The sequence below is a fragment of the Pipistrellus kuhlii genome, unplaced genomic scaffold (assembly GCF_014108245.1).
Source record: "Pipistrellus kuhlii isolate mPipKuh1 unplaced genomic scaffold, mPipKuh1.p scaffold_m20_p_11, whole genome shotgun sequence".
NCBI classification, from domain to species: domain Eukaryota; kingdom Metazoa; phylum Chordata; class Mammalia; order Chiroptera; family Vespertilionidae; genus Pipistrellus; species Pipistrellus kuhlii.
The window spans coordinates 24288748-24302262 of record NW_023425416.1 but is presented as its reverse complement, the minus strand read 5'-3'; the positions used below and the strand labels follow the sequence as shown (position 1 = coordinate 24302262).

Below are 13515 nucleotides of genomic sequence, written 5' to 3'. Positions count from 1 at the left end.
CTAAGGGGAGAGGAAAGAACTGGAAGGTCTGATGATGGGCCCACTCCCTAGCTGATTGTGATCCTGGGCTTGCTGAGCTTCAGGGTTCTTATCTGCAAACCGGAATCAATAGTATTAACTGCATAGTTGAGTAACTGAGAAAAAGCACCGAAGTACTTAATTCTGGTCTGGCACTCAGTGCCCCCAAAAAGTTTCCTAGGGAAATGATACTTAAGACCTGTAACTATGAAAAATGAAGTACTATATATGTAGGATATATGTATAGGATAATCCTGACCAGGGCTGGCCTTTGGCAAATGCAACCAATTTTGCCTCCCAATCTCTTTATGTCTTACCCCCACACCTCACACCTGTACCTACATTGCACATCTCTTCCCCTATGCAAACCTGTTTAGGGGAATTTACAGACAGCCTCTTCACTAGTCTAAGGTGCTAATTGCAGCGTGGATTCTATAGGAACATTTGCTGGACAGCAGTAAGGTTCTCAGACAAAAAGAAGCCTCAGGTATAGAGTTCTGATCCATGGCAGTCCCCTCCCTGGCTCCACTGTGTACTAGTCACCCACACGCCCCTGCACTGGGCCCTGATACGTGGTGTGGGCTGCGTTGGCTGGAGCCAGAAGTCAGGAGCCCTGAGTCCTCAGCCTGTGTCTGCCTGGCTGCCTGAAGTTTTAGGAACTAACACTCTGTGTGTGCCCCAATTGGCAGGCTGTCTTCATGCAGAACAAATCCTGGTGTCAGCGCCAACTTAATTATGGATCAAAGAAACTGTTGCCATGTTGCACTAGTCCAGGGGTTCTAAGAACTTGTTCCAAAGACCATGTATCTCCCAAATCACTCCAAGCCTTAGCCTGTTACCACCTTGGTAGCTTTCTTTCATTCAAATAGCTCTGGGGAGTGATAACTCTTAAGGCTTTGTTAGTCATTAAAACATTAGTCTTGCCCTAACTGGTTTGGCTCAGTGGATAGAGCATCAGCCTGAGGACTGAAGGGTCCCAGGTTTGATTCTGTTCAAGGGCGCATGCTCCAGTTGCAGGCTCGATCCCCAGTAGGGGCATGCAAAAGGCAGGCAATCAATGATTCTCTCTCCCCATTAGTGTTTCTATCTCTCCCTTCATCGCCCTTCCTCTCTGAAATAAGTGTGTGTGTGTGTGTGTGTGTGTGTGTGTGTGTGTGTGTTAAAAAAAAATAGTCTGAATTAACAGATAGGTAAAATAGATACCAAAGGAGGCTCTGGTGGAGTGGGATGAGAACAAATATTGATGAGAGATGTGGGGCATGGACCATAGGCTGGATGGCAGGCTCACAGGAGCACTGGGCAAATAGCCAGAAGGATCTCGTGGAGGCACTAGATGGGAGGAAAGGCAGTTAGTTATACACATTAATGCAGTGTCTAGTGTGTGTCAGACATGGTACCAACCAAATACTCTCAGAAATATGCATGTAAATAATGCAGTCAACACTGCCCACATTTGCCCTGGATACACATAAGCCACGAGGTGATCATGAATTGGGAGACCGAACTCTTCCACACTCTTAGACTCTGCGGTTCTCAGGGGCCTCTCCAGGGTGAGCCTCTCGTAGTGCTGATGAGAGCATCCTGTTCACACAGCACACCTTTCGATTGCAAGCCAGTGGGTGCTCAACCTCAGGCCCAGTGATCTGTTCCAAGGCTGGAGGCAAAACTGGCTGGGTTGAGCATTTGCAAAGAAGTATATTGGTTTCCAATATTTCACTTTCCTGAGGGACTTGCAAGGGTCATTTTAACTATAGGAAATGTTTGTGGTTGTTAACTTTGTAGCCCAATCCTTGGGCTCTCATATGCAGAAGTCCATGATCCCTGAAAAATAGCAGGTAATACACCCAACCACTGTCCATTAAACTCATCAGCATTTATTACTAACTGGTCAGCCCTGAGCCAGGAGACAGCTCCACACCGGTGGCCCCCAGCATTGTGCACACCTTAGATTTCCTGCCTCTTACTTCCTGACAGTATCAGGAAGCCCCCTGCCCCCCTCCTTCATGAGTAGCTGAGCCTTGCTCCTGTGTGGAACGTGCGGATGTGGAGAACATAAGGATGTGGCAGCATTTGAGTTTCAATGGGTAGTCAGTGGAGGCCCAAGGTTTATCTCACTCTCCTCAGCTCACCTCACCTCTGTTACAGGTGTGCTTCTCCTAAGACACAAGTTTTCCCCTATACTACCACTGCTTCAGGTTAAGCCCATGCATTAGTCTGGAATCATAGTGGTAGCAGAAATAGTAATTATTATATTATAATGATAAAGTTATAGCTAACATGGAGTGAGCGTTCACCTTGTGATGAGCATGCTGCTGCAAGCTCTCATGCCATTTCTTATTCAGTACTCATCACACCCCAGGAAGGGAGATAGTAGAAAAGGAAGTTAAACATCAGAAAGGTTACGTGCACAGTAACAAGACTACAAGTCATTCTGCCAGGCATTAAATTCTGACTTCAGAACTCAACCATTATATTAATACCATTTGGCCTAAACAAAACCTATATAATAAAAGGCTAGTATGCAAATCAACCGAAAGTTGGCTATGGCATGCACTGAACAACAGGGGCAGATGCTCAATACAGGAACTGCTCCTGGTGGTCAGTGTGCTCCCACAGGGGGAGCACCTCTCAGCCAGAAGCCGGGCTCAAGACTGGCAAGTACAGCAGCAGTGCTCTGTCTTCTACAGCAGTGCTAAGGATTCCAACCTTCAGCAGGCCTACCCCATGGAGAGCAGGCCTAAGCTGTCAGTCGGACATCCCCCAAGGGTTCCCAGACTGCGAGAAAGTGCAGGCCAGGAAGAGGGACACTGGATGCCCCCTCCCTGAGTGTACACATTTCATGCACTGGGCCTCTAGTGGTTGTATAAAAAGGAAGAGAAAAAAAGTGTGGTAAGTACTAAGTGGCTTACACTCCTCATGGGATCAGGACCTAGACCTTCCCCTCACGGCCCTGATCGCACTGTATCACAGTCATCTGACCACTTGTTGGCCCTGTGCTCCTCCAGGTCAGGGATGGTGCTGATTCTCCTTTACATCACCAGCACCTGCCAGGGGTTTTGGCATCTTGTCGGTGCTCAATCAGTGGTTGAACAGGTTAATGGATGAGTATGTGAATGAATCCATGGATCCAAATAAACCTTGGCCTTCTCCAGGAACCTTGCCTGCTTATGAAAGCCCACAGGGAACCCCATTTTCCTGAATTGCTCCAGCACTCCTTTCTTGTATGATAGTTCATTGCACCCTGGCTTGCCACATGCAACACTTCATTATAAGTTGCTGATGCCTCCCTGAGCTGACCATCAACATTTCCAAGTCACCTAGCTCAGGGCTGGGCCAGTCCTCTGAGTAAGTGCACTGAGTACAGCGGAGCCTTGAACAATGTGAGGGCTGGGGGGGGGCTGACCCCCAGTGCACTCAAAACTTCATGTATAACTTTTGACTTTCCAAAAACTTAACGACTGATGGTCTACTGCTGACAGCAGCCTTACCAATAACATGCATAGTTGATTAATATGTATTTTGAATGTTATATGTATGAATATTGTGTTCTTAAAATAAAGAAAGCTAGCGAAAAGAAAGTGTTATTAAGAAAATCATAAGGGGAAGAAGATACATTTGCAGTATTTATTGAAAAAAAAATCCACATATAATTGGACTCACACAGTTCGAATCAGTGTTGTTCAAGAGTCACCGATAGCTTCTCCTGACCTAGAAGCAGAAAACAGAAGGTGAGGCCACCCACCCCCAGGGGAATGACCCTTTGCCCTTTTGTCCCCGCCCCTGCAGGAGCCTCCTCTGGCATCATCGACCTCCTGCCGTCCCCCAGCGCTGCCTCCAACTGGACTGCGGGACTGCTGGTGGACAGCAGCGAGATGATCTTCAAGTTTGACGGCCGGCAGGGCGCCAAGGTCCCTGACGGGATTGTGCCCAAGAACTTGACGGACCAGTTCACCATCACCATGTGGATGAAGCACGGCCCCAGCCCCAGCGTGAGAGCAGAGAAGGAAACCATCCTCTGCAACTCAGATAAGACCGGTGAGTCTCGCCCGGCTCTTTGGTGCCGCCTGTGGTGTCCCCGCAGGTTAGGCAGAGACACAGCCCCTGAAGATGGGAAAAAGGCTTCTGGTCTCTCCGCCTGCTGATTCCTGGGCTCGGGGAAGAGCAGGACCAGAAAAGGGGGGAAGTAGATGTGCAGACACAAAGAAGGCAAGAGCTGTTTCTGGGGTTGGTTTCCACTGGGTTCTTCAGAACCCAGCCTCCCAGAGGCAGCTTGGGGTTACTAGATGCGAGACGGGGCGGGGGAAGGCGGGGGGAGGGTGCACCCTTACTTCAAGCAAAGCAGTGCCACCTTCATTGTATTATACACGGGGATGGGCAAAGGAGGGTACAGTTGTGAGTACAATAAAGCTATTGTAATAATCGTCACCTGCGTGTCTTTTACCACGAGAGCACCTGAAAACCTCCTTTTGCCCACTCCTGTATAGTAAGACGTCCAAACGTTTATTTTCAGTAATAGAGCCTGGCCGTTTAAACGAGTAGTCTGAATGTCCGTGCCATACTTAATAATGATGGCTGGCCTGTGAGGCCTTTTCAGCCTGCCGCTGTGCAAGGCAGTGCCCAGCGTGGTGGTTAAAAACTCTCTACCGCTTATGGCTGGATGATGTGTGGCAAGTTGTCAACCCCTCTGTGCCTCACTTTCCTGTCTATGAAATGGGCATGAGAGTATTGTCTACCTTGGTCAGGGTTAAGTACTAGTGCAGATGTAGTGCTTTAGAAAGTGCCTGGCATACAGGAGTGCAATCTGTGTTAGCTGTTACTCCCTCGCCAGTGTCTCACATCTCCACAAACAAGTTTATAAAAGCGTTGCAGTGTTGTGCATTTTTAAGGATCATGAAACATCCCTGACAGGTTAAGTGCCCTGTCCCAAGTTATACAGCCAGTAAGTATCAGAACAAGAATGCAAGCATGTCACACTGATGGCCAGTGGGCCACACGCCTTGTTTATGCGGCCTGCCGGCCACGGGTTTGACATGCTTGGTAGAGTTAGCTAATTCTAATCCTGTGTTCTTGTCAGTACACCTTACATGCAAACACATGCTTGCACATGTGCGCGCGCGCGCACACACACACACACACACACACACACACACACTCACACACTCTGATAACTTATGCAAAGTTTACAACTCCATCTTAAACTGTAATTTCATAATTTCCCATCTCAAATACTGCTGTTGTTAAGTTACCCAAATACATAACCACAGCAAAGGGAAGGCAGTATAGAAGGGTGGCTGGCAGCTCAGTCTGCGATGGACAGCTAGAGTTTGTAGGGTGTGACCCTTGAGAAGCTGCTGAGCTCTCTGGGCCCGTTTCCCCGGTCACCTGCTCACTCGCCCCTCATTTGTGAAGCGTGTGCCGTGTGGGATATTTCAGTGCGGGCTACTCTATCGTAACTGTGAGGTCAAACGACTCCTCCTCCCACCCAGTGGGTGTTAGCTGGTAGCTACAGGGCATCATGGCTGGGATCCATGGCATGAAACCTTCTACGCAGGAAAGAAAGTTTCTATATCAGGAAAGGAAAAAGCCCCACGCATTGTCTGTGCATGGAGGAGAGAGGGTTGGAAAGTCACGCAACTCTGTGTGAGGTTGGGAAATCTGTCCCCTCCTGCTAGCAACTAAGAGTGAGAGAGCGCACCCTCCCTGCATGGAGATCAGAGAAGGAGATGTGCATGGTGGCACCTCCCCCCAACCCCCAATCAAGCCTGATGAGATAAAAGCCCGGAACTGAGGAGAAGCCAGCTAGGTTAAAGGATCCCAGAGTGAATGATGGGATTGTCAGAGGGCTCCCTTAACTCTCTCAGAAGGATATGTACCAAAAATAAATCAATAAAACCTGCTAGCCTAAGTAAGTGTTATTGGGGGTCTGATACAGCATCTGAGCTTAGGGTAGGTTGATATCTAAGCCCAAATGACATCTTAGGAGTTTTACTGTGGGCTTTCTTGGAACTTCCTCTTGCATTTCAAGGAGCTCCACAATATATGTTCTAGAACATTCCTCAGAACCAATTGTAAAGGAGAGACTGGAATGCCAGTGCCCTTGGAGGTGTGCTAAGTGATGTGGCAGGAAGACTTCTCTGCTGAGATTGACACTGACACAGGGACCCTCCCTCTCCCTTCGTTCTGTCTGCAGAAATGAACCGGCACCACTACGCCCTGTACGTGCACAACTGCCGCCTGGTCTTCCTCCTGCGGAAGGACTTCGACCAGGCCGACACCTTCCGCCCGGCCGAGTTCCACTGGAAGCTGGACCAGGTAAGGCTCCCACCTGGCCCGTCATGCCTGCTCATCCCTTTGCAGGGGTGGGCAGTGTGCTCCAATGATGATGGCAGTGGGTGGACACCGCCGGATTCTGGTCATTTTCTGATTTTGGGAAGAATTAGCTCAGGGAGACAAAGAGCATCTTAAAGTCCGGATGGAAACTGCCATCTTAAAGACCAGGCAGAAGCGGAGGGTCAGCTAACCTGCACCTCATCCCTCTGCTCTGCATTGGGAAGCAGTTCTCTCTCCCTTCATTCGAGGTTCACTGTGTGATCATTGTTGGCGCATTTGTGTGTCATAGATGCTCTGTGTCTCCCTCTTGGATGCTCTGTCATCGCCTTTGGATGAGGTGCAGCCTTGCTTTAGGTGGCACAGGTTGAAAGCAGGGGCTTGGGGATGTTGAAGTGAGCAGTGACATGGTGCACTGTGAGTGACATATGCACTGTAAACAATGGTGCCCTGTGAACAATGCGTGTACTCTGAGCAATGGTGCCCTGTGAACAATGCCTGTACTCTGAGCAGTGGTGCCCTGTGAACAATGCGTGTACTCTGAGCAGTGGTGCCCTGTGAACAATGCGTGTACTCTGAGCAATGGTGCACTGTGAGAGATGTGTATACCCCGAGCTATGCGTGCACTCTGAGCGACATGTGCACTCTGAGCAACGCGTGCCCTCGTCTGAAGTGGAAAACTATGACTCACTTCAGAGCCTAATGACTTGTGATCACAGGGACCCCTGTGTCATGCTTGTCAATGACAAATGAAGTGTCTCATTAGAATCAAAAGCTGTGAAGGGTCTATTTCCGACACTTGCAGCGCTGAGATTGGGGAGGTGGCACTCAGTTCTCTGGGTAGCTGTGCCCCTGAAGAGGCGAGCTGTGCAGCAAGCCTCGAGCTGGCCCTCAGTTTGAAGAATGACTTTTTAAAAATGGTTTTAAATGGCCAAGAGGGAGAGTGGCCAGCAGGCAGGGAAGGGGCATGCAGCTGGGTCTGCTGAGTGAAGCAGAGGGAAGGATGCTCCGTCTGTGGCCTTCCTGCTGGGGCCTCGGCAACTCCTTTTGCTTCTTTGCTGCCCCAGCCAACTCCTGAGCTCCGCTGGGGACCTCAGTCTTCTTTGCTCCCTCCACACCCATGGGGTGTTCCCACCTCACCTTGTCTAGGGCTGAATGTTCCTTCATCCTTTCCCTTCTCTCCCCTTATCACCGCATCTTCCCCATCCTCCCCGGGGACTACCTGGGACTACCCAGAGCTTCCCTCAGAGTGTTCCTGGGCAGCGTTCCAGGAGGAATCCATTTACACTGAGATGAGAATGATGGCCGCCCCCTGGTACCCACACAGAAGCGCAGGCCAGTGCGCTTTCGTAGAGATTCATTATCCCCAGGCAGCCTCTCCCTGGCGGGACATCAGACAGTGCACTGAGGTCAGGGAGGCCAGCTTAGGGGAAGAAGTCTGAGGGATCCCAGTGGAAACTGCTAATCCACTCCCAGTAAATCCCATTTTGCTGGATCCTGGGGTTTTGGAAATATGGCATCTGATTACTGTATGTTTCTCCGAACTAGGGATTCTAGGTCATGCCAAAGTGATGAAATCTTGACATTGTTTGATTTCCCAGCCACCTCTCAGCTACCTTCTAAAGTGCCGTATGGCTTATATGAGATGTGTTTAAATGCATACTATGAATTGAGATGAATGAAAATAAATTCTGTATTGAGAGGGCTTTTAATAAGAACACTGATCTAGTGCGTGCCTGAGCTAGGTATATATGCCCTGACATTTCCTCAGATGGGATTGAGTGGTATCAGCGAAGGACGTCACAGGGTTTGAGAATAAAATGGAGTGAGGAAGGAGAATCTAGGAAATCTGGAATGTGTTCCCAAAGTGGTGAATGGAAGGAGGGCTGAGATCCCCTGACCATCCTGCCAGGCTCGCTGTGTGTGTGAGCTCGTCCTGGTCTCTGCCACCCTCCCGCCCAGTCCCACCCGAGGTCAGTAACCTGCCCAAGGCCACGCAGCACACCCCGGGGAGGACCTGCCTTTCCCATGAAGCTATGCTGCTTGGGTGAGCTTGCTGATTTATTAAAATGTTTCCAATTTTTAAATCTATCTTTACTGTTGAAAGTATGACTGATATCCCCTTTTTTTCCCTGTTGACCTTCTCCACTCCACACCCTCCCAGGCCTGCACTATGGTCTGTGTCCATGGGTTAGGCATATCTGCATATAAGTTTTTTGGTTAATTCCCCCCTCCCTTCCCTCAAAGATTCATTACGTCTGTTCCATGCTTCTATGTCTCTGGATCTATTTTGCTCATCGGTTTATTTTGTTCATCTGAGTGCTATCATGTGATGCTTGTCTTTCTCTGACAGGCTTAATCTTGCTTAGCATAGTACTCTCCAGGTCCCTCAATGCTGTCTCAAAGAGTAAGAGGTCCATCTTTTTTACAGCTGCATTGTATTCTATTGTTTAAATGTACTGCAGCTTTTTTATGGGCCTTTGGGCTGTTTCCAGATCTTAGCTATCGTAAGTAGTGCTTCTGTGAACATAAGGGTGCATATGTGCTTAGGATACATTCCTACAAGTGGGATCACTGGGTTAGATGGCAGTTCCATTTTTTAATTTTTTGAGGAAGCTCCATACTGTTTTCATTAATGGCTGCACCAGTCTGCATTCTCACCAGCAGTGCACTAGGATTCCCTTTCCTCCACATCCTCGCCAGCACTTGTCATTTGTTGATGTCAGCCATTCTAACAGGTGTGAGGTGATACCTCATTGTTGTTTCAAATGCTCAAAGTCACTAATCATCAGAGAGATGCAAATTAAAATGTTTTCATTTTTAAATTTAAAGTATTTTAATTTAGAAATCAGGGTTGTCACTGAAATGCAAAATGTTTACAGACTTAATGAAATGTCCAATCTTCACATTGCTCAAGCTTTGTCTCCATTGTCTTAGCTAGGGCTGCCATGGACTGGGTGGCTGTAACAATAGAATTCATTTCTCACAGTTCTAGAGGCTGGGAGGTCCATGAATAAGGTGCTGACCAATTCCGATCCTCAGGGAGGGCTCTCTTACTGACACTCACCTTCTTGCTGTGTCCCCACTGGCAGAGAAAGAGCTCAGGGACCTTTTCCTCTTCTTAGAAGGCACCAGCCCCATTGGATTGGGGCCCCGCCCTATGACTCCATTTAACCTTCATTGCGTCCTAAAGGCCCTGACTGCAAATGCAGCCTGGAAATTGGGGCTTGGGAAAGCCCCCAGGAGGGGCAGCGTCTGAAGGGCATGTGGAGGGCTCCGTAGAGCCAGGCAGCCAGGAGGGCGGAGAGCTGAGCAGGAGGGCCATCTGCAGGGAGCTGTCAGCTTCCCGTGTGGCAGGGAATGGGGCAGAAATGGAAACCCTTGGCAGGTAGGACCCAAGTTTGGAGGAAGCAGATGGAATTCGATCCTAAGAGGCCTTTTATATCGTGCTATTGAGTTGGTACTGTGTCCCCCAAAAGAATCGGCCACGATGGAGGCACTTTGCCATATAAAGAAGACTGAGAATATCAGGGATGGGTAAATGTGAAGGAGGCTAGTATGAACTTCATAAAATGTATCCAGTGTAAGCCAGTATAACCCAGGCCAAGTCATTCAGTGGGGCCAGTGGTGGGAGATGCATTAGAAGCAGGGTCTCCCCTTCCTCTCTCCACAGCCGGGCAAGGAGACCAAGCCCTGGACAGATGCTGCTCATAGGCGTTGGAACCAGAGCATGCCAAGCAGGATGGTTTCCATATTGCTCTTCAGGAGGTGCCCACGGAGAGAGGCAGGTGCCCCAGAGGACTGTTCTCTCCCCACAGTCCAGCCCTTAGCCCCAGAGGGCCTTTGCCAGGGTGAACAGACTGCCTTTGCCAGGTCAATCCATCAGCTGGCAGCTCCAGGAAATGCCCCTGAAAACCCAGTGCACCTCAGTAAAGAGAGCCTCCTGATGAGGAGAATGCCATTTTAATGGGATTTTTACTTAGGATCTGCTAACGCAAATCCCTGGAGCCAGCTGTCAGTCATGGGCAGGCCTAGCCTAGAGCAGAGGAGGATGCCCAGCTGCCAGCTCACACAGGAGAGGGTTAGTCCCTTGCAGCCCCTTCCAGCTTTAGTCTCATTTGGATACGGTTGACTCGGGGTCATGGATTCTAATGATCTTCCCTTTGGATTTGCTGGTGCTCAGGGGGAAACCTGCTGGTGTTTTATGGGGTGTCTCAGTTCCTGGGAGGCCCGGCCTGAGTGACAGCCTCAGTTGACCAGCACAAGAACAGGTGTCCCCGGCTCCTAGGGAAAAAAAAAAAATGCATCTCTGAAAAGATGCACAGGATGCAGAAGTGGGCTCACACTGGTGGCCCATTGCCTTCTCTGCACCAGCACTTATGACAGGCACCAGAGAGAGGGAAGTGAGATATGACCCTGCCAGGGGCTGCTCACAGCCCTTCCTGCCCAGTAGAGCAGGTTATGGGCCCCTAGAACATCCTGTGAGATGGCAGCGAGAAGCAACATAGGGGAGTGACGAGGCCTTGCTGGAGATGGAGCCAGCACTCAGCTCCAGGCCACGCAAGAATCCAGGCCTGGTGCCGCACCTCCAATTGTCCAGAAGTTGGAAATCAGATTTTTGTGTGAAATCTTTCAATTTTCAGTATTTTTCTCATGTAAAAACATGTTATCATCAGACCAAACAAGTGGTCTACAGTATACCTTTATGCTCTGGTCACCAATTTGAGATGACTGTTAAAACACAGACAAACAGAATAAAAACCACTATTTTGAAATAGGAAAACTATGCTACCATAAGTCTATATGAGAAGCTGGATCTTCTTAACAAGGCCTACCTGTTCTTTGTAAACACCTCCTGCTCTCCCAGCCCCCACCCCACAGCACCCTCCATTAGGAATGCTGGCTTTCCAGGGGAGAAATCAGGGGTGGGCATGTCTAGTCTCCATCATCCCCTCACCACAGCCCTGGCCCAGGTCCTTGGTGTTGGAGGTGGCCTTCCTTCCTCTTGCATAAAGAAGAGAGTAAGTCACAGGCTCAGTTCCCCCAGAAAAAAAAAATAATAACAGCTATGATTTGACCCAAATGTTCACGTCTGTCTTGGGCCATCGCCTTTGCCCATCAAGTCCGTTCTACCTGCCTAGGATTCTAAAGCTCCTAGAAACAGCTGCACAGGAATAAATCCTTTGTTCTTAGTGAGGAAAGAGTGTTAGGCTGTTACAGAGTCAGGGTGGACAAACTGCTAGTTTATTCGTATCTGCTCCTTCAGCCACACTGGGAGTCAAATGGGTTAGTTCAATCATTATTATAGCCAAGTGCCAAGGAGTTAATTGGAAAGTGGTCAGTCCAGTCCAGACCAGTCATCTTAATGAGCACAATAATTGGGCATTGTCAGCACTCTAATTTCTGCTATTAGAGACTCACTCTTAGAAATGTTGGCCATGTTCCCTCGGACCCAGTGCCTCCACCCTGCTCACTGGCTTGCCCTGCACACTGGCCTCCAGGGAGCCCACTTTCCTTCAGGAACCTGTGTCCTACACAAAGTGGGGAGGATGTCTGGAACTGGTTTTTCCTCTCCTTCAGGCAGAACACCTGCTATTTCTAAGATGCCAACTTGCAGGGTGGCTCTGAATGAATAATGGATGCGGAGAGTTACAAATGCAGTGACTACCACTTCTTTATTTCTGTACAGAACATAAATCAGGGTCCCTGACAAGCCCCCACTTCTCTCAGAGTCCCTCTCCCTTCTCTTTCCATCTCCATGAGCTTCCAGACATTTGGGAGCAGGTGGCTTCCACGGGTTCATGGTGTTGGCAGGGAGGGTCTCAGAGCCACCCAGGACTCTTACTCCTCCCGGGTCAGACTGTGCAGTGACTGGATCTTCGGCTCTCTGGAAGAGTCACTGTTGACATGGTTAGCTCATTGGTTCTGTTTTCTTTGTTGAGGCTGCCAACCCATGGCCTAAGCCTGTGGTCAGCAAACTGAGGCTGGAGAGCCACATGCGGCTCTTTGGCCCCGTGAGTGTGGCTCTTCCACAAAATACCACGGCCTGGACGAGTCTATTTTGAAGAAGTGGCATTAGAAGAAGTTTAAGTTTTAAAAATTTGGCTCTCCAAAAAAATTTCAATCTTTGTTCTGTTGATATTTGGCTCTGTTGACTAATGAGTTTGCAGACCACTGGCCTAAGCCATGCCTTCTCCACTTTGAAATCCCTTCCATGGCAATCTTTCATTATGCCCATCTCTGCCAATCACCTCTATGCCGGGACACCTCTCCTGGGCTCCCCAGGGCGCCCTGTCAGCTACTTGTAATGGACAGAATAGTGTCTCCCAAAGGTGGCTACCTCCTCATCCCTGAAACCTGTGAATATGTTACCTTAACATAACAAAAATGGTCTTTACAGGTGTGATTTCATTAAAGATGAGGTATAATATTATCTAGAGCAGTGTTTCCCAAAGTGTGGTACGCATACCCCCAGGGGTACAGGAAGCGTTTGGTGGGGATATGCATTGCACTGTGCTTAGCTGCGCCTAAGTCTATGTTCTCATGAGTATAAGAGGTACTCAGCTTTACGAAAATTATAGAAGGGGTACACATATGTCAAAAGTTTGGGAAACACTGATCTAGAGAATCTCATTGGTATATAAACTCTGTCTCCCTTGAGATAGAGTTTATCCTGGATTATCCAGGCGGGCCCAGTGTAATCACAAGGGTACTTACAGGAGACAGGCAGGAGAGTTACAGGCAGAGACATGACCATGGGAGCAGGGTGATGTGGAGCCATGAGCCCAGGATGGTGGCAGTCTCTATGGGCTGGAAAAAGACAAAGAAACAGATTAGACATCTTGATTTTAGCCCAGTGAAACTCACATCAGATTTGTGACCCCCAGAACTGTATGATCATCAGTTTGTGTTGTTCTAAGCCACAGAGTTTTGGGTGACTTGTTACAGCAGCGAGAGGAAACTCATACATCACTCATGAGACTTGGGGAGGCCTGGAGCTGCTTCGGGCTCATAGATCCAGTCACCTCCCAACTCTGCTCAGGTTATTGAGAAGGCTTAAGCAAGATAGGCCCAGACTCACCCCAAGTGTGGTTGCCTCTGCTGCAGGTTGGAAGTGTGGCCCTAGGAGGATGGGAGAAAGGCACTGCCTCCTAGCATCCCCCGTTCCCC

At 49.1% G+C, this 13515-nt stretch overlaps 1 protein-coding gene across 3 annotated transcripts in view; it reads left to right on the top strand.

The window, feature by feature from the left end:
* CLSTN2 (calsyntenin 2) overlaps positions 1-13515 on the top strand; it is a 507781-nt gene that overhangs the window by 436112 nt on the left and 58154 nt on the right. For all 3 annotated transcript variants that reach the window (XR_006741125.1, XM_036431289.2, XM_036431288.2), the window contains exons 7-8: positions 3805-4053; positions 6209-6330. Coding sequence is in view for 2 of the 3 variants with exons in the window: in XM_036431289.2 (XP_036287182.1) it covers positions 3805-4053; positions 6209-6330 (371 nt within the window). In the remaining variant the exon portion in view is untranslated. The remainder of the gene's footprint in view (positions 1-3804; positions 4054-6208; positions 6331-13515) is intronic.